The 23,117-nt window shown below is 32.7% G+C and overlaps 1 protein-coding gene across 4 annotated transcripts in view; it reads right to left on the reverse strand.

Moving 5' to 3' along the window:
• Positions 1-222: 222 nt before the first annotated feature.
• Positions 223-23,117, reverse strand: part of LOC113510812 (uncharacterized) — a 95,907-nt gene continuing 73,012 nt past the window's right edge. For all 4 annotated transcript variants that reach the window (XM_031907240.2, XM_031907242.2, XM_026894347.3 and 1 more), the window contains 7 exons: positions 20,861-21,024; positions 16,333-16,436; positions 11,313-11,507; positions 9,380-9,503; positions 7,943-8,157; positions 6,540-6,668; positions 223-5,470 (listed from right to left, as the gene is read on the reverse strand). In XM_031907240.2, the coding sequence (XP_031763100.1) occupies positions 5,369-5,470; positions 6,540-6,668; positions 7,943-8,157; positions 9,380-9,503; positions 11,313-11,507; positions 16,333-16,436; positions 20,861-21,024 (1,033 nt within the window). In that variant the 3' untranslated portion in view covers positions 223-5,368. The remainder of the gene's footprint in view (positions 5,471-6,539; positions 6,669-7,942; positions 8,158-9,379; positions 9,504-11,312; positions 11,508-16,332; positions 16,437-20,860; positions 21,025-23,117) is intronic.

Here is a 23,117-nt window from a genome sequence, read left to right on the forward strand (position 1 = left end):
CGAGTAGTTTATATACTAACATAGCGCGTAGGGTATTATAAGTACCGATTCATTCAGGTGAAGCCGTGGAATACAGCTAGTTAGATATAAATGTTATGATGTCAAGATATTCATCTCTTTAGAAATTTAGTAAACAGTTTAAAAATTTCTATTCCAAACTTTTATTTCAAAGGAGAATCTTCGCGGAATACAGCCAGTGTAAAATAAATAAAACACAACACATTTTCAATTAACTCAATCTATTATTTACAAGAAACAACAAACGAACCATACATAACTTTGAACAAATATACAAAAATGAGCGACAACCAAACACGTCAACAATTCCTACGCGGTAGAAATAAATCAACTTATTACATAAATTCTCATCACTGAATAGTACATTGCACTTTCGTGAGCAAGTGGAAAATGTTTAGATCTAAACTAGCAATGTCTGTATTACATATTTAAATACAAAAATAAAGCTTTCCATTGTATTTCCAAAAAATAGAGTGTTCTTATAAACAACTAATAATATTAAAAATTTATAATTTGATGATAACATAATATTAAGAAGCTTTTCTAAAGATGAAACAAGTCTAGACGTTGAAATATATTGACTTGAACACCTTTAAAATTTTCCACTTGTACATTATATGTTACGAAATAAATAAACTATTTATTAAAAATAATGTAACAACACATTACCTGCAAGATTCTGCAGAAGTTACACATGTAAAATAATAAAAATAATATAACAACATGATTCTACCTACAACTATATATTGTACAAATCTCCTATACTATGTTTGATATTTCTATCTACTATTTCTTTGGCAAATTTTTAATAATTACAAATGATTCGTTAATGGTGAAAAAATAAAGTGTCAAATTTAGAATTATTACCACAAGTGTCTAAACACAGTCACTACATAATAAATTACTCGTACAGTTTGAGTATACTTATTTATGACTATGTACTGGGAATGATAGAATGTTGATTGATTCACATGAAAGTGATAACTGTCTCTTACAGATATGAACATCCCCTTACAGTATATTCCCACACCCCACGAATGCACTAAGCTATCGCCGACACCAGAGTGCCTTTTTAGTCAGATTGCACTCTTTATAGATTTTAAGAATATCCTAAATCTTGTGGTAACAATAAGCGACCAACAAAAGTATAATCAACACAACAAGAACGCACTAGGAGGCCTAAATTTGAAATATAGAAAAGTTTTTGGCACTGATGTTGTTAGCCTAGTGCAAATTAGGCCATGCGTGTTCAGTTCAACGACCAATTTCATTTAATTACATTGACTAAATTCAACAAAGTATACACAAGATATATAAAAGCCCTTGGATTACATTAAAACAATCACCAGCATGATTAATATTTTACACGTCCCTATTTTAAATCTAGCTTGCGTACAAATTATTTTTATAAGTTCTAGCGCCCTCTATTATCAAGATGCTAAACCATAAGATACATATATGTCTATCTTTAGTAAAAGGCCCGGTACAATGTTATCTTCATGAGGTAAATTTTTAAATACTTTCAAGAACAGATTAATGTATAGATCATAAATACTGATACAATACTTATTGAATCTGTAGGATTCTTTTCTAAAGTTCTATATTTATTTATGGAATCTGTTTCGATTTATCATAATATTATCTGTGCCCATACTATCCTCGATATTGACAATGATTAAATATAAAATTTTTTGGTGTTCAATTGAACATATTGAAGTAAAGCAAATACCAGTACAGATTTTTTATAAGCATATAAAATTATTAAATAATAAATTTAAAAGTTGGATTGTTTTTACATTACATTTCCGTCACTAAGTACTAACCCAATTTTTACGTAAACCAACGATTGAGCGTTCCCGAAGACTAGAACAATAATTTATAACAATAAATGGTCATTAATTACTGTATTCATATGTATACAATACATTGTTTTTAACGATTGGTAAAAATAAAAAAAATATTACATACTGTTTATAACAGAAACTTAACAAAGAAAGAAACTATTTCGATCGTCAGAAAAAAAATTACATTATGATTTCATTTCATGAAAGTTCTATTTTTTTACACTCATCAGTGACAGTTCTTATTATCGATATTAAATATTATTTATAAAAAAAAAACATAAAGTGGCAAGAAATATTATGAATATAACATTTGGCAAACCATTTACAACTCTATCAATTTTGGGCCAATCTTTCATAAGCTAAACATTCTTACTATGGAATTGGGATATTGCTCAATTGAGGAATGTTGGTTCTTTTACCCTTATCTAATTACTAGCACCACTGCCTTTCTGACAGCGCCGCATTCACAATTGTATTGTTCGGGAGAGGGAAGTCAATAAAGTAATAATTAAATGTTCTCACTTAAATCCCGCCAGATGTCACTATTACTTGCAGTTATCCATCGAGTCGCACCTTTTCTCAATATTTGGCGATGATATTCTCTTTTTATATTAAAATAGTTTTTTTTTTAAATAGTCATAATATAAATACATATATAATAGTTATATATCCTTGGCATATTTAATAAAAAAATCATAGCATATCTGTTTATAGAAATGTAAGTGCATAAACTATGGCTAAAATAAAAAAGATTTTGGTGTCATTATGTATTATTATTGTCTAATACTTTTGTCTTGTTATTAAATGACCAATTCTGATAAAGTCTATATTATTTACTAAATATGCCAAGTAGAAAAATAAACTGTAAATTGAGTAATAACATAAATATAGGGCATGTTAGCAGTCAGTCTTACGTACATGTTTGTATAATTTACACTACAATTGTGAATACGACTACACCTAACATTTCTAAGGCCAAACTAACGGACAACTTTGGTTTGGAATCTAACAATAAACATAATAAAATGGACAAAGTCTTGCTTGTACTCTACGTACATAGGACTCTTCTTGGTTCACAATAAAATTGCATCGTTCACTATTATCGGTATCAACAAAAACAAATGTTTGGCCTAACCTAACTTAACCTAGTGTGTTTGACACAATTAATACGACATAGTTATGCCTTATAGACATATTTTAAACCAACTTCAAAACTAATCTTATGTACATTTTAACATCACATTCAATAGTTACAAAATCGAATTGGATAACATAGTAACTCTTTGGACACGGATCCACATCTCTACTGACTTGAAGAGACACCTACTATCGTAGAATCGAATACTCACTAGTGAGTAATCGAGAATCGATATCATATACATACCTATACTGTTTTATCTTGGCATCTTTGTAAACAAACTTAGCATGTCTTTTTAACGAAAACATCATATTTTTGTGTTCTTATTAATTTTTTTCTTAAGAGCCGCACTCTTGTTGGTGGAATTTTTGCCACTGACTGCGATTTTTGACGAGTTTATTTGCTTCTTGATACAATACAACACTTAATTTAATCTACTTGAAGTTACGATACTTTGTTTTTCCCTTTCCCAAGATGTATATATTATTGTACATTGCTATTTTTCGTGCATCTTTTTATATATCAGTTTTCCATAATAAACACGCCAAGTTTGTTTATTAAATATGTCAAATAATAAAAATACAGATTACACAAAATAAAACACTTTGAAATCATTCAATGGTCTCAGTCTCATTCACTTTCTCACGTTAATAAGTTGGCTAAAAGGCTAGCATCTATTCTGTACAAATTAAATAATTTATCGGTATGAATATAGTGCTAAATTTAGCACATTCATTGCGATTATAAATTTAAATATATCTATAGACAATAACAACACCATAGACAACGTGTATTTACATAAAAAAAGAAATATAAATGCCTAGCACTGAATATTATGTTGAGCTCTTATAGTACCATTATATCCATATCAAAATGAAAAGATAACATATCCTACTTATCTCTGAATGCTCCGAAACTAAAACTATATATTTTACTACTACTGTACTAAAACATATAGACTTTAGTCCGAAGTGAATATTGCTAGCAATTTAAAATTATATAGCAACTGATAACGACAACTTTATACAGACTGAAACTAGATAATGAAATGATTCTGAAAATTTGTTATCCATAAAATTTAATTCTATATTCAGAATCATTCAATTCGTGGAATCATTAAATGAATTTGACAATTTAGAAGTCGTAAAAATAACCAATGTCGTCGATTATGTATGCAAATAAAATTTCATCATTGACGAAACTGGAAATAGTTGCTGTCATTTCGTCATAGTCGTAGAATAGTAACGGATCTTTATATGTAATCTTTGTCAGATCCGTCAGTATTCTACGACTATGACGATTTATTCTTTATAAGAAAATCATAACTTAAGCTGGTTACAAGAAATTAGATTCCTCCACCGTAACCAATTACATGCTACAATTATTAATGTTTTTAATTAGACACGATAAATAATTAATTATATTAAAATGCGCTTCCGATAATAATAAAAATGTCACGCAAATATGCATACGACCTATTTGATGGTGGGGACATTGCTTTCGCCTCTTTAAGGTTCTTCAATTGTTATCTCTTGAAAATCTTATTCATTATAAAAAAAAAACCTTGACGAAATATTGGTTATGGTCATTTTTAGTGAGTACACGATATCTTCTCCAATTTTGTATTAATATTATTAATGAGAGAAGGGCTTTCTAGGTAAAAAAAAAAACCTGTGACCTTTCCACGATCTTATATGTTCGCCCTTTTTTTAAAAAAAAACTTCGTATCAGTGATAGGAACTTTAAGATACTTTTGTAGCGATGTTTTTTATCTCCTCAGAATATAAAGTATATTTTCCAAATGAATTATATCGTTTAAGTATGAGTGGGCTACGACCACAGATTAAGTGCCGGCAATTCTGTAACGATTTTGGTAATTCTCATTGCAAGCGATACTGTTTACATCTATGTTTATTCCTTGTTCATTTTATCACGATTGGCATAGGTTTATTAAGACTTTTCATTAGAGATATAGATATCAGAGACTTTGATATTTTCAGTATTATAGTATATTTTTTTATTTTTATTGTCATCTTCAAATAATATCTTAATGTAACTAATAACAAACAACTATATGGTAGGAGAAGTACAATGTACATTATACGTCTTCTTCATGATCTTACCATTAAAAGAGATCTATCAGGCGACCTTTAACAGAGATATGAACATTTTGAATTTCATATGTTTTTTATTTTGAGATTTGTATATTTCGAGCGTAAACGTATTTGCGGGGCACAATTAAATTCTTCGATTATCGGAAAGGCCTTTTAACTGCGTGTAGGTAGGTACCCTAAACACAATTATCTGCAAGTCGAGGCACACAACCTTCCGACGGCGACCGGCTGGCCGGCTGTTGTCGCCGGCTGCGCTAACTGAAGACAGTCTCGTTAGGCATGTCCACGTTGAGAGGTGAGCCATGCGCCATGTCCGTTAATATCACTCCGGACAACGTTTCTAAGGATTGCCGCACCTGAAGCGAATTATGAGAATACTTAGAAAGAGGAATCCATGGAAATGTTATCAGCGTATACACTATGAAATAGCAATAGAATTAAGTCACTGAGGTAACTAACAAATGAAAAATGTGACATAGATACTTAGTTTGAACGAGTGATATAAACATAATACTTCTGACGTGGCAAATAAATTGACCGCGTGTGCAGAGCAAGACAAAACTATATTTCCCATCTTGTTTACACTTCTGTGTATTGCTTACCACGGATTCTGTTATTGTCATTGCATGTCGTATGTACTAGGAGATACTACTCTTAAATCTATGTGAGAATATACCAGAGGAAGACTGTACAAAAGTCGATTGCTTGGGTACCTCTGTCCCATTCGTGTTTCTACTGTGAAGCAGTTGTGTTTGTATGGCTGTGTTTCGGTTTAAAGGGTGGGATATGGCAGTAAATTTACAGGGTATAGAGGAATAACATCTGAGTCCTCAGGAATGGCAAAGCACGGGGGGTATCATGGGCGTAACAGTATACTCTGTTATGTCTATAGGCGACGATTTAATAATTCGCCTGAATATGCCTCATTTATGAAAAAATTTATGTGAAAAAATGGCAGTCGGAGATTAATGACTAATATGAAAAGGTTATGGAACTTCTATAGTGGTGGCGAATCTTCGAGTGTTAGCAAATCACACATACTAATAGTAGCGGAATTAAACAAAATAATTCTAATCAAGTAACCCTCGACAAGTAGCCAAAGAATCGATCAATAGATTTTTTTTATGCAACATAGAATGGCAAACAAGCTGACGGTCCACCTGATGGAAAGTGGTAACCGTCGCCTATAGACATGAGCAGTACCATGGACATAACAGAGTATACTGTTTCGCCCATAATACCCCATGCGTTGCCATTCCTGAAGACTCAGATGTTATTCCTCTGTACCCAGTAAATTCACGCCGAATGAAAGCGACGTCTTGTGTCTCGTTTTATCTTATTTGAGATAACGATTCAATTGATGCATTCTTTTTCCTTGGGAGGGACACCTTAGACTATAGTTGTTAAGATGAGAAAACAATATACCTTTGTGAGTAGAAGCAGGTTGGTAGTAAGGAAAGCGTGCAGCTCGTTAGCGGCGCGGCCGTGCAGTCGCGTCCGCCACCTCATCAATTCAGAGTACATTTCCTCGCCAGATAATTTACTTAGTTCCTCCTAAAATAATTTTAAAAGCTTGTTACATTCAATCTGGAATGATTACTATCAGCGTCCAAGAACATTACGTTATGTTTTTCTAATAAATATACTAATATAATAAAGCTGAAAGGTCTGTTTGTTTGAACGCACTAATCTCTAGAACTATCAGTCAGATTTGAAAAACTCATTTCGTATTTGATAGATATATGCCATACGTTTGCAGCTTAGAATAGAACACCCCTTTTTCCCGAGGGTATTGTAAGAGGCGACTAAGGGAACTTATAGTCGAGGGATGGGCAGCAGCGTCCCTATTAAAACATAAAAAACCTGTTTTGCCAAACCGCTTAGCGTGGCAATTATTGGCAACCCCCCCATGGGAAAAGCCTATGTTCAACAGTGGACATACGATTTGGTAGCTCATTTTTTAAGGACGGTCACAAACTATTCAATATCATAACCACGACCGAAACTGCGGAATACAGATATGATAAACAAGTTCGTCTTTGTTCCAACGTACATTAGCAGTACGTATATAAATACCAATATAAGTATATAGGTAATAATCTTATCTAACATCCGGTTAGTTATAACGCGACATAATTTAATTAATACATAACAAAGATCAAAACTCCGTTGTAGTCTTGTGAATTACTATCTCGACTTAAGATAGCAAAAAAAAATATATTCAATTAAAGTTAGATTTTACGTAAAAAAATATTGTTTTTCCATAAAAAAAAAAAAACTATTTCCATGAAGAAAAAACCTTGATAACATGATAGTGTAATACACTACATATAAACTTGTACATTAATTTCCAATATCTAAGGGGGTACAAATTATTGTTTAATGGTAGAACATACATACTTACATACAACCGAGAAAACTTTCTTTAACAATTTACTAGTTTATCTAGATAGAAAAAAATCTTAAAACAACGATAGGGACAATAACGGGTCATTGCTCCAGACAGCTCTATATGTTGAGGCTGTTTCGACGCCGAAGAAACAGCTGCTCACGTAATCCTAGAATATGAAGCTGTGGCCCCTCAACATTTAAAATCCTCGGAATGGTAAGGTCGCTCCGTGAGGCCCATGATTACAGACAGCTTGTGCTTCTGGGCGGAACTGCGCTGGCTGTACTAGCCACGACACATACGCACAACGGCCCAAAAGAGAGACTAAGCGTGGAAAAGAGTGTCCAATTTACATAACATTTCATTACTAGTTTATGAAGGAATATCAAATTAAGTTTTCTTAACCTCCTAATTTTCAAGTTACGAGTAGTAAACGCACCTGTGGATGCAGTTTTACAAGGTATAACTTGTAGGAGAGCAGCGCGGCGGTGATCGCCAGCAGCGCGGTGGCGGCCACGAGCAGCACGCGCCAGCACGCGCCCGCGCCCCGCGCCCGCCCGCACCCCGCGACCGTTCCCGCCGCCGCGCCCACGCCCACCACGCCCACCACGCCGCCCGTCAGCAGCGCCGGCTGGATCACTGTAGCGCATGCGCCTAGAATCAACATCACAGTACACTAAATAAAACAGACAATTTAAGGGTATCCATACCGAAGCGTACCGAAGTGTGTTAACGTCCAAATTTACAGACAAATTTTCAAAATAATTTACCAATTTTAAATATATTTAATTACATAGTAAGAACTCTGCTAACATAATATGACAATAAAAATATTTATCCTACAATAAGTTTCTTATAGAGCTTGTTTGCTTTGCTAAGTAACATAAAGAAAATTTGTCAATGACAATTTGATAGCAAAAAATTTAAGTATTTAAAAACTTTCAAAGCAAAACGTGAAGTAAGTGCAAATCTTAGTGGTCCGCTTATGTGCAACTTATTCTATAAATAATGTAATAATAATTAAGTTTTCTGTTACAGCACTTTATAAATACATAATCAATCAGAAATATCGAAAATTGTTATTGAAAATAGACAAGTAACTCCGACGTTGGCATACTGAGTAAATTTCAATACACCCCTCTTAATATAATTATCTCAAAAAAAACTTCAATCGCGACTATATTAACATGGGGCAAATACAAAAAGTACAGGTTAAGTAGACATAACATCTTAGTATTCACCAACGGCAACGCATCATAGTGTATTTATGTTATGTCATGGTACTGTATACCCCCGTATTCATGAAAACTAAAACCTTCTACAAATCTACTTTAACTATTGCACTGTGTTGTGACTTTCTTTCATATTGAGAACTTAGTGTAAAGGAAGGGACAAAATAATCCAATAGCTATACTAGGTTTAGCAAAGATTTGACATTTTTAGGCAGTGGTTACAACTTTCCATTAGGTGGACTGTATGCAATCCATGTTACGTTGCATAAAAAAAAAACACATTCAGGAATCACACACATACTCGTAATTAAAAATGGAATGTATGAAACAATGGATATACAATTGACTAACGCATTTCTTGAAACTAGTGTTAGTAAAAGGCATACCTATTATGATGTAGCTATTGGTATATATACAGTTGATATTTTTTTTTTGAGAATTTTAATTGTTGACAAAATACACACAATTTTATCTTCGAAAAAAAATTTTGGAGATCCTATTAATGGATATTAACACTAGCCTTTAAGGAATAGATTTGGTTAATTAACATACTGTATACGAGTATACATTCTTGGAGCATTCTGGATATTGAATCGATGATGAATACGTTTAAAATCACTCTTTCGTTATCAAATGAATCTTACCAGATTCAGAATCTCTCCGGACCGGTGGCGACGGTGGGTCATGATTCTCGCCAGCTCCTGAACTGCTATCGTCCTCGGGCGAGTACTCTGAAGCGTCCAAATCCACTTCCGATATTCGGGCATCCTGTAATGAAGAGTCAAATAGTTTTATAATTGGAGTTCAAAAGAGGCTACATTATAGGGTTATAAAGGTACTCCACATAATAAAAATATTCTTTGGTAAATGACAATTTCTTTCGTATCTTCAGTCCATATTCATTGGTCTTAAAACTTTCAAAGATCCAATTCTTTACTCCAAGAAATACCTAAAAATTGAAAGCTCCATACCATTTTTTTAATCGATATAAAATAATTAAATAGGTATACATAGTCGTTGAAACATTATAAACTGATAATATTAAAAATTACTTAAGTGAACTAGAAATATAATAGAAATAAGTCACAACAGTTTACAAATTACAGTTAAGTGAATGTCGTAATGGCTCGCATCAAACCCTGTACAAGGCAAACAAGAATTAATATAATTAAGAGTATATAACGAAACTATATTTATATAACCTGACGAAGATTCTACGAGATAACACTCCTGTTTAGTACGCTTCTTCAACTGATTTGGTATTCAAAGCAGATTAACACTGCATGGCAAAGGAGTGGAATTAAAACGAACCCAAATTTTATTCAAACTCAAAACATATTAAAACATCATAATTACATTAGCTGTTAACTATCTGCAGTTGAACATATGTAAACCTATTCCATAAACGGCTATAAGGAATGATCTTGAGTTACTTGCATAGACGGATTGTACTTATTAGACAATATATTTAAGATTGACGCTACATGTCGTGGAATTTCCTCATTCTGTAAAATATGGTCATCATCAACATCATATCAGTCTGTAATTGTCCACTGCTGAATATAAGCCTCCCCCATGGGGGTTTTGCCATTAGTTGACATTTTTGGTAAGCGGATTGGCAACCACAGTTAGAATTTAGAGATGTTTTAAAAGTGGCGCTGCCCATCCCTCGCCCTCCCTAAGTCGCCTCCTACAACACCCACGGGAAGGTAGGGATGGCGTATACCGGGACCACACAGCGACAATATGATCGTATTTTACTAATATTTACGTTTTAGCAATACTTCGTAGTGTTCTTTCAGCCACTTCAAAAAGAAGGAAATTATTAATTTCACACTTTTCAATTTGCCAAAAGATTTTGAAACTTATCTTCACAATCAATAACGTTTATATATGGGCACCATGTTAATTTCGTTACGACTAAAATCGTTATTTTTTTTAAAAGTAAATCGTAATGTATATAACTACTTCACACAAAAAATGCCCAAATCTACACAATACGAACTTCTTGGAATAAGTAATTCCAAGAAGTTCTTAGCTAACTGTAACCTTGACCTTTCAAAGAAGGAAAAGATAATAAGGAAAAACAGGAAAATCATTGTTTACAAATCGAGCTTGTCAGGATATCATTTTAAACAAATATACTATCGCTTCCTTTTATGAACCTGTGCTCATCAATGGCTTGCTTTATTGTATCGTCATCATCATAGTGAATAAAGTTTGACAATTTGCGTCCCAATATCTATACAATACAAAAACTAAGTAGTTTAAACATTCTTTAACCTACATAAGTTCTTGTTCGCAATAAACTTACAAAAAAACATTAACATCTTAAACAATTATTTAGTTATTTAGTGCATTTCTAAACATCTTTACTTCAAAAAAAATTATTTCTATTTTGACATAATTTGCATGAGACCAAAAAGTGTAAACACATCAAATTTAAAAAAATAAATAAATTAGTTCACAATTGATAAAGATAAATGTATTTCTTTTTGAAGTTGTAATCACCTTTAGTCATCTATAACTCAGACTTTTAATTCAAATAAACATGGCGCGCATAAACAAATTATTTACCTGTGGCTTTGGTGTTGCCAACTCGGGCCTGGCCGCTTTCCATACGTGCATCATCAATTTATAAGTGGAATCACGAGACAGTAAAGAACCGAACACGTGTCTCTCATCCCGAGTGCAAACGCCAACTGCATTTGGAATTATACGGGCAACCTTCTCCTTTGATATCCGGAGCACCGATGACGTCGGGATTAGCAACTGGAATTCGAAAATTGAAAATTTAAATTATACAAAAAGAATAAAAGCCTATATATAGTATATCTACATAGCCAGGCAATCACACAAATTGCTTGACCCTTACGTTAAGATTAGTTGTTTTATAAGAAACCATCCTTATGATAGCAGCCCCATTTGCGCTAGCACTATGCGCTTGTAGAGCACAAGTGATAAGTGAGGATGAAAGCAAGTCCGTTACGTGCATCATCGTGATGAACTCACTAGGAATTAACCTCCATAATTTTCAGAGGGAATTATGTTGAAGTCAACCTGCTAGCGTATATTTACTAGCAATAACGCAATTAATCAATACCAATAATCCCTTCCCTCTCGCAAGTATCATATTCAAACAAACCTGCGCTTCCTTCAGATCATAGATTAAGGATAGTACCTGCAGTGTCAGATCTATAAATCTATTCATACAATAACGGAAGGGATCGTTCATCTACCAGAGGGAGACTTTGTACAAAAGTCGATTGCTTGGGTACCTCTGTCCCATTCGTGTTTCTACCGCGAAGCAGTTGTGTTTGCATGACTGTGTTTCGGTTTGAAGGATGGGATATGACGTGAATTTACAGGGTACAGAGGAATAACAACTGAGTCCTCAGGAATGGCAACGCATGGGAGGTATCATGGGCGAAACTCTGTTATGTCCATGGTACTGCTCATATCTATAGGCGACGGTTACCACTTTCCATCAGGTAGGCCGTTAGCTTGTTTGTCATTCTAAGTTGTATAAAAAAAATCTAAACCATACTCTAGTCACACACTATTTACTCATTCATGCTCGTTCTCTTTCGTTTCTTTTTTCATCAATTCTCCACACATGACCAAACCAAACCAAACCCATGGAATGTTCCCTTTTTAATGTTAGCTATCAAAGGGAAAGATGTCCCTTTACAATTCACTCTGTTTACATTATTTCTCATCAAGATCATGGGCATCATCTGTTGTTATAAGACTTCAATTTTCGGGTAAAGAACTAAACAAAAAAAAACTACATTATCAAATCAAATTTAACCACCTATCACTTACAGCAAACCAAAATAAATCACGTAACTAAAATAATACACCGATGAACGTCAAAAAAAATTAATAAGTTCGATGACCTCATTTACTTAATAGCCTGGAGACTGGTTTATCGGTAGGTTACAATTAGGTCAAGAACGTATCGGTAGACCGTAATACTGTTAATTACAATTATTATTGGAATTTTGACCACGTGTTGCCTCACGTCACGTCCTCACGGAATCCAATAACGATTAACTTTCAAGAAAAGTTCATTACATGACATAAGAATAAGCTTCCACTACTGGTGGGAAGGGATAAAAGGGCGGTGTCTAATAATTACGTTAGATGAAAAAGCATATGGCATAAATAAAAGTAATTAAAATTATATTACTTATTTCAACTTATCTTTCGTACAAATATTCTTTTTTTAACAACACAGGGGACAAACGAGCATGCGGCTCACCTGATGGTAAGTGACTACCGCATGATACCCATGATCACCTACAACACCAACGGCATTGCAGGTGTGCTGCCGGCCTTTTAAAAAGGAATATGCTCTTTTCTTGAAAGTTATGTTGTCGTATCGGTTCGGAAATACTGCTGCTGGAAGTTGATTCCAAAGAGTGGTTGTGCGTGGAAGAAAGTGCCTTGAAAAACGCACGGTGGAAGACCGCCACTCGTCCAGAAGATTGCGATGAAACTTTAGTTTATAGCGAGTTGTACGGTGGTGAAAATCAGCAGCAGGTATCCGAACAATTTCTCAGAACACTCCCCATGATAAATTCGGTAGAAGATGAACGGAGATGCAACATCTTTGGGCAGTTTCAGTGGGTCGAGTCGGACAGTAAGGCGCTGACTCTCAATAATTCGAGCCGCCAGACTTTGAATGCGGAAAACGGAAGAAGTTAGTACTGTGGCGCTCCTGCCCATAGGTAAGAACAGTATTCCATATGCGGCCTAACTTAAGCTTTATACAATTTAATTGTACTATTGAGCACTCCTAACTTTTTGGAAGGTATTTTAGCCTTTTCCCCCAGATAACCGAAAAACTGGTCGTCGCTAGATATATTAACGTCCAGAACTCCTAGACTCGTCTTTTTATTAAGAGAAATGCCCTGAAAGTGAGAAGATACGACAAACGGCGTCTTTTTTATATTATTTATAGGATACGATAGAAACGGGAGGATAATGAAAATGTCGCGTCAAGATTTATTCTCGACTGCAAAAAAGAAACGTAGTGCATAGAAGATATCAATGTTAAGGATTAAAACAAAATACATAAAAAGAATTTATATTAGACTCTTTCACAGGAAAATTACAAAAATTTCTCCCATAAAAAAATATTAAAATTTATATAAAAAAATCGTATATAGTAGCTAGCGCATAATGTCATGGAATATTTTTATATTATTTAATTTGAATATATGTATAATAGAAATAACATCATTTGTATCAAGGTCAAAAACGACTTTCAGCTAAAAATGCTATTTATATAAGTAGCTTGATCCACTTCCGTGGAGCAACGTAATTATATATTTGCCATCTTCTATTCAAGTATAATTTTTGTATATATAATCAAATACCTTACTTTTTCCATAGAAAACTACAGTATAGTCATTTTAAATTATAAACAGTATTGTTTATTTTATACTTCACTACATCTAAGCGCAGTGTCAGTGGTAGGTAGTTTGCATTATGTATTTAAGTAAATGAGGCCCCAATTCGACGATGTTTGTTCAAATAAATTTAAATAATAAATTATTCAAAACTGTATCTAATCTGGGTGCTTTAAATTTTGTCTTTAGATAAATCAATGTCTTTTTTAGAAAATAGAGGATGCACTCTATTTACAAAATTGTTGCGATTTTTTCCTAAAAACAATATTGCAAGTATGTTGCACATACGATTATATAAGATAGTTATATAATATTAGACATTAGATATTGTAATAATCCATTTGCAAATATTCCGAAGAGCATTTTTAATCCAACATGAGAGCGAGCGAATCTACAACTTTCTCTCAGATTAATTTGGTTTGTTGGAGATGTTTTTCATCAACGGAAAATGACTCGGTACTTTAAATTTACAATTCATGCATTGTAATTTCATCTGTATTTTTTTAACTACTGGGTCTAAAATAAATTGAAGCGGTAAACTGCTATGTTCTCAGTCATTGTCTCGTATTTAATATACTAATGTGTCACGTTGTTAAAACAATAGATACTAAGCAAAACGCCGTAAATGGTAGCAAATAAGTCGTTTTTTCATTAGAACAGCACATAATCAAGCCGAGTCTAGATCTCGAGCCAACTTTTTTTGAACTTGGCCCAGAAAACTACATACACCGCAATGTCGTCGCAACATAATTGTTAGGGTTGTCAACTTGCCAAATTTGGTAATATGATGATGATAATGATATGATGATGGTAATACGACTTTGATTACGCACATTTATGTTAATGTGTTACTTTAATTACGCACATTTGTGTTAATATGTTACTTAATTATACATTATTATCGTTAATATATTATTAATTTATTGATACACTAACAATAATGTAATATAATACATTATTATAAACACATATTTAATTGCTAAGTGGATTATTAAAACATTTTATAAAATACTAGTTTTTTTACCCGTTACTTAGTACTCGGAGTTTCAGAAATAGGAAAATAAATAAAGCACTTCTAGATAGCGTATCAAAACATACACTAGATTTTAAATTATGTCCTTTAGGAACACATCTGTGAAAATCGCATCCAATTTGAAGCTGTAGTTTTTCCGTGATACCGGAACAAAAATACAGAAAGACAGACAATGTTTTGGTCTCTATTGACCTTAATAAGATCTCTCGTATTAATTTTCCTTAAATATCGTCCATGTACAGAAATTATCCAGTTACAATTTTATTATATTAGTAAGATAGGTACATTTATAAAATGTTGTTACTACTAATTCTGTTGTACCAAATAGAAAAGTTTAAAAAATTAAACATAAATAACGTTCATTAGTAATTTATATACCGTTATGATATGTAAAAATTGCAATGTCCTTGTCTAATTTTAAACGTAATGCATAATATTCAAATTAACCGTAGCCTCTATTGTAGAATTGATGGCCTTGCTTTTACGTAAAGGATATAAATAGCAAGAGGTAGATTATGGAAAAAATATAGCTGATTAAATTAATATTTTACTACACAAATTCAATCCTAAGTACTATTCTCCGAGTAGTTACAAATTAAGAATATAATATGTTACCCCCACTCCTTTTTATCTACAGGATATCGAAAGAGATAACTTTATAAACAAGACGCCAGTACATACAAGAGGAAAATACAAAGTAAAACTATAATAACAAACTGCTTACGTAGTAACAGTAAGCTGTCCTTTTATAAAAAGAAACTTATACATTATAGTGCTGTCTTAATAGTTATTTAAGAAGTTTTCTTTGATTAATATAATGTATGTATTATTCTTTATTTTGTCACTGTTAGTTTACCCAAATATATGAAAAAAAAAATATCGGTCGGATATCTATTTTCGAATATGTTAAAAGTCTGTTGTTCAATTTTATATTTAGGATAACAGACTTGTTAAGATATTCATTATTGGACCAGTTTATAGATATTGTAACTAAAACATATAGATATTGCTATATAATATCCATCCATAGAGTATGCCTATCACTGCGCCACATGTACCGCCACAGCTGACACGCTGTTAAAAAAGATTAAAGCAGCAACCCTATTTGCATGAATGATAAGTAAAAGTAGTCAACGGAGCCACTCACCTTGGTCACATATCCGAACACGTTCGAGTAGAAAGCAAAGTAATTCTTGGTGATGTACAGATGACCTTGCAGGAGTAGGTCACCCACCAGAGCGCAGGAATAATCTGTCGACAAGATAAAAAATAATTAATCACTACGAAATATTATTGATATAATGTTATTTTTACTACTATTATAAACATGAAATTAGGAAGGATGGACATAGACATTGGTGTAGAAAGAGTTTTTGTGTAAAAGAATATTTTATGCATTAACCACAGAACTGGTTTGCATGAAATTTGGCACGCGGATAGATTATATCCTTAGAACATATGATACTTTATAAACTGATTCACTCGGGCGAAGCCACGGGGTAGAACTAGTAATATAATAAGTAACCTTTTAAATTGCAATAAAAAAAAAGTATTTTTCTGTTAAAGAGCGAAAACTCTTTATTATATTTGCAAAAAAAAAAACAACTACATCTTAATGAGCGGCGAATTATTTCGAGACATTATATTGAAAATATTTTAATTAGAAACGCAGAATTTTGCATCGCAACGAGCGACTGTTAATATAACATAGTTATGTTTAGTTAAAATATGCAACATTGAACTTAGTTCAACATATGCTCCACTGACTTTGAGAACAAGAACATCTGGAATTGAGTACGCTGTGAAATTTTAAAAATATGGATAACAAAACCTACAATTTCTATATAACTTGAAAGTGATTACTGTTGCCTGTACACACTGACAACATAATATACAAGGTAACGCTCATATGGCTATACCTTAAACATTATGCCTTCTAATTTAGTAATATAACCATATTTTTTTTATAACGAAACGAAATCGAATCGAAAGGCAACTTTGTGAAATATCATTTACACATATTTCACAAAGTTATATTACACATGGCGTTTAAAAAAATTCGGAAATATTTATAAAAATTCAATTTCTTATGTTTTTACACATTTTTGTTTTAAATCATTAAGCAGGCATTAAATGACATGAAACATGCACATGCGGTTAACGATCGAAAGTCGCGTTTAATCAACGGCACGTGTAGGTCATCGACCTTCGTTTAGAGTACCCAACCAAAATTATTTATTCCTTCTTAGAAGACCTGTTTTATGAAAAAAAAATTAGATCTGTTAAACGAAATCTAAAAAACATACCTAAGTCGGAGTAAAAAGAAATATTTATACTAGCGATCTGCCCTGGCATCGCACGTGTAGATAGGTAGGTAGGTCTTTGACTTTTTTTTTATAAAATACAATCTATGTTACTCACTAATAATATTCTGTAGGTAATTTTAATTTTTAATCGTTTCTATATTACGTTTATTCATTACAAATAAAAAATCAAACCGTTCCTCTTTATTAGTTTATTTTTTACACTATTAGTTGCAATGTTCTATAAACATTACGACTTAATAATAAGTCGTAACTCTATTATTAAGACTTCCCGAAATTAAACTGTAAACAATTATAAATAGAGCACAATTTAGGAAAACGAAAAGGAGAATTATAAGACAACTGTAATAATAGTATTTAATAGATCTAATTATGCAATAGTTGAATGTACTAAAGTTATTTCAATCTAGGTCAATAGCAGCGTTGTTCGTTAACGAAGATATACGGAACCAGCAAATCAAATTGAAAATACTTGAGAAACGGAAAACAATATCAATGAACGCTGTTGCCGACATTGCCTGAACCGTGAAGGTTTCCTTTTAACCTTTAAAAACAAATGTAAATAAACCGGAATTTATGAAAGTGAACAACGCGAGAGTGGAACGAAAGAACTCGTCTAAAATGGCCATTTTTAGCGATTCATAGAAGGATATTATAACCTTTCATACTTAGCATTCACCTAATGGACAGTATTATAATATAATTGTTAATTAACTGTTTATTGTTGTTAAATACTGATTATATCCATTTGTATATTAGTTCAAATAAACTTTAATTACGTTTAATTAGTCTTTATTTGTTTTGTGGACTATTTGGTTGATTAAGTAACCGCCTTAGATTCTAACAGTTATAAATAAAAGTTTTAATATTTAACAACAATCCGAATAAAGACTTATAAAAGACGACTACATACATATAACTATATATAGCTAAAATATTAAACATGAAATAAAAATTAAATACACTTAATACAATGAAAATTTAATGCAGGGGATAAAGAAGGCTTGGTTGAAAAAACGCTGCCCTAACTCAGCATTAAAAAGTATCTTGAGCAAACCCTAATACTGCTATGCCTTATCATTATCATAATGAAAGTGGTAGTTTTGTTATCCTTCCTTCACAATTTTTGACGTTATACATGTCTTTGAATTTAAAAAAATATTTTTAAAAATTCCGAGTTTAACACTGGATTTCTACTTTAAAGACCCTAGAATGTAATAGTCTAACGTTGCAACTGAGGTATTACCTGTTACCTACATATGAAATATCTAATATTACGCAGCACGCCCTATACACGAGATAAACTAATTCGTCCAATTTGGCATTCATGTCATTCCAAGAAATTTAACACCAATGACTAGATAAGGAAACGACATACTTTGCAACTAATATGGACAACAGCAAATATGAGTTAGAATTATAGTAATGTAGCCAATTGATAAATAAACTGATGTGACAATAGATCAGCCAAAAGACCTTACATAATCAACTTGTTATGGGAAAAAGTTCAACTCATGTGGTTTAGTCAGTACATCATACAAAGAAGACAGACACAGTATAGAGTAATTTAAAAATTATATCTATCAACAAGCAAATTAATATAAAATTAAAAGTTGTTACCTAAGTTCTATCAACACTGTAAAAAATAAACTCCGATCGTGATTAATAGATTTATAAGAATCAGTAACAAAAAATAGCTTCAGTATTTCGATCTTCATCTCGTTTTATTTTTGATCTTGACAGACAAGAAACTATTAAACTAAACTCATATTGAATTCTGTAAGGGCAAACTTATGAGTGCCAATGAAATGTTCATTCACTAATATAAAAAACAGAGGGGAAAGGGATTGTTAGTAATGGAGACTGACTGATGACAAATGGGATTCTCATCCCATTGCTAGCAATATACCCAACCAGGTCGACCTCCTCGCGGTTCCCCCTGGAAACTATCATGGTTAATTCCTAATGAATTCATCATGATAGGCTAACTGGCCTGTTTTCATTCTCATCTATCACCCTTCACTGGTGCTCCGCCAGTGTATCCCGTTAGCGCGGGCGGGGTTACCATACCATTTTCACCCATCAAAAAAAAAAAAATATATAAAAAACACAAATGATATCTATTTAGAAAATAAAACTGTAATTATCACAGTAATATTCACTTAACATGTGAATTCTATTAAAAAAAAAAAAACACCAATGTAATAAACTCTTCAACTCTCATTTTCGCCTCTAATTAGACACATAGCATGAAACGGTGAAAAAATATTGCTTATTACATTTTCATTACAAGATTATTATCCGACTAAGCAGGAAACAATCAATTTTACCTTTACAATAGGTGGCATGACATACAATGGTGTTTGCTTTCGCACCAGGAAATGACAGAAGATCACTGTAGACATGCATTCTATAAATATTTTATAAATTATACCTAGCTACCTGAAGTTACATATACTTAATGTGCTGCAAAAATAAATCATAATAGCTACCTAACCTTTTAGCATCTTTTTACCTATGGGGCTCATTCCTTTTACAGTACTAACAGGTATAATTATATATATAGTGATCAATGTGAAATAATTTCTTTTTATTCCTAGTGCGGTAGCTCGGGTAAGGAAAGATTTAATATAATAAAACATACCTGTGATAAATACATTTGGTTTAGTGTGGTGAACAGGGTTGGACAAATTACTATTTGTCTGGAAATTTTTCTGAGCATGAATTCCTCAAGGCATCGTGACAAGACAAGATTTAGCCAAGTGTGGCTGGAATAATTAACGATCTAAGATTATAGTTGTGATGCTCCAGCACAGACGATGACAGTACTAAACCGTATGTAATCTGGTAATTAACACTCGTATTAGATAGCATGAGATGCATATTCAAATCACCGAGTATGAAATGAAAAATACAAAATAAATCATTTTAAGATTCGCGTAATGCGGTTGTTTTAAACTCATACAACAAGTGTGTAGGACTATTCATTGTATTACTATGAGTGAGATTTACCAGACTTCTTAACTTTGAACAAAGACACACTCTTTTAAATACAGAAAAAGAAAAAAAAATGCTATATTGTTTCATGAAACTTGAGATGGCAAGAAACTGACGATCTACAAGATGGAATGTGATGATGCCCCCCATGCGTAACCATTTCCGAGTACCATGATGTTATGCCTGTGTATCATGTAATTTAACTGCCATATCCCACCTATCAAATCAAAACACAACCATGCAAACGGAAAAAGAGATATAATAGTTCCATTACTAAATAACTCAAGACATCCAACAAATCAGGTTGCAGTCCTCATATACAATATATGCCGCAGTTGCAATGTTGGTACTTACAATTAAGAACCCGTTCCTCGGGGCCAACCTGCGGGAAATGCCTCATGAATTTCTTTTGTCGGGCCTTACTGGGTTGCTTGCCTTCGGCTGTGTCGTTTGTGTTGGCGTTCAACGCGCCCACACGCACCGACGGCGCTGACCCGGACAGAGGTTTTAGAGTTTGTCTGAAAATAAAAGAGATAGAGACTTATTAGCAACTAACTAAAAGCAAGAGACACCTATCTAATATGCTTAGCAATCATGCATAGCTCTATCATGTTGATCTCCAAACGGTTTCCCTTGAAAACCATCGTGGTTAATTATTGCTTAATTCTTAACAATGGAACAATCGACTTAAATCATCACCAGTCATCCCTCATTGGAGCCCCGCCAGCGTATACCGATAGCAGGATTACCATTTTCTTTTACCCATTACAATAACCTAATACACTTAATTTTGCAGCTTTGGTCAAATTTAATAGTAAGAAAAAACGTTCAACTAAATTATTTTTAAGTAATAAAATTAATTCAAAGTAAATAGATTTTACGAATAAAATTATCTGACAATAAGCAAGATTTTACTCGGCAAAAAAAAAACAACACTATGGCGAGGCTGTGAAACACCATGGAATTTTAGAGACGAGTCTATATATATATATAATCCACTTTTTGATGAAGTATAAAAGTAATATTCTATCTAATCCAAACTATTGTAAAATGATTACTAAAATAAGTACATTTAAATAAATTATTAAAAAAAATATTTAAAAAATTGGCCCTTATTATATTGTGAAGATTCTCATTTTACATAACAATTTACTCTATATATTCATCATCATCATCGTCATCATCTCAGCCATTGTCCATCCACTGCTGAATATAGACCTCCCCCATAAACTGCCATGAAAAACGGTTCAAAACCAACTGTAGTTTGTATATAGCTTATTATTATGAAAAGCAGTGCTTATAGTGTAATAGTGCCGATGACATAAATGAGCGATTGAGTTGTTAGTAGCAACAACGGAAGGCGTTGTTACAATTTGCGTCAGTTTACACTGCTCCGCGTAAAATGTTTATTGCTGTTGTTAATTAATTCTATCTGACATCTGGTCAATGTATCTATACACGTATTTAATGACATCATATTGTGAAAAAAAAAGTAAACAAAAGGGTTTACGTTTATAACAGAATATAATCCCACTGGTGGGATGGAGAAAACAACAAAAGCACAATGCAAATTGACGGATACTGGCGAATGGCCAAATATGAGTAGTTTCAGACTGCTGGAGATTAGAAAGCCTGTAACTTGGCTTGGAACGATGGTGTTTTATATGCACTAGTATACAGAGTTGAATTGCACTCTGCATCGGAATGTATTGTAGAGTAGGTCAGATCTTTGCAGGATTGCAGCAAACCTTAGATTAAAAAAATAGAATGCAATTTAGAAAGTTACTTAATTCGTGAAACTACATTCAATAATATTCATTTAGTTAGATTACATTTTAAATTTCATGACACCTTTTCAACATCAACTTCCTACCTTTTCAATAGAAATAAAATAAAATTTTGCTTTTTTACTCTTATACACTAATACATAAATTAAAGGATATTGAAGCGAAGGTATACTAAAAAGTGCAGTCGCAAAGCCATTACAGAATTCTCAGTAGTTAAAGTTATTTTCATCTATCATAGTTTATAATAATAGAATATAATAACTAACCCAACCTTAATTGGCTATTAATTTAATAGTTAACCACTTCCCGCGATCGTCCTCGGCTACACTATTTTTAGCGTAATATATCGAATAACCAATACCTACACATTACATTTAAAAAATATAAAAAAAAGTTGATAAAACTCGGTTCATAGTATCGGACAATGAACTGATTAAATAATTCCTGAAATAAAATAAAACGCATTTTATCGACTTTTGAGAGTTACGATTCCATCGACAAATATACAAAGACAAATACGCAGACAACAGTTCAAAGTGATACAAAAAAAAAAAACAAGAATTTCATAATTCTTCTTTTTGCGTAAGAGCTTACCATAAATACTATATATGCAGTTTGTAAACTTTTATGGTTGAACATACAAATATTATTTTCAAACGTATCCTTATTAAAGTGTAAACTAGGTATTATTGATTACTATTAAAATTTTAATAATAGTCGTAAATTGTAACAGCTGTTAACGACCACAGACCATGTGTTTAAACACGCACAAAATAAATAGTACAACGTGAAAAATACGCAATTCGTGACATAAATACCTATGT

This window comes from Galleria mellonella, unplaced genomic scaffold, assembly GCF_026898425.1.
Source record: "Galleria mellonella isolate WM207_F2 unplaced genomic scaffold, CSIRO_AGI_GalMel_v1 utg32, whole genome shotgun sequence".
NCBI classification, from domain to species: domain Eukaryota; kingdom Metazoa; phylum Arthropoda; class Insecta; order Lepidoptera; family Pyralidae; genus Galleria; species Galleria mellonella.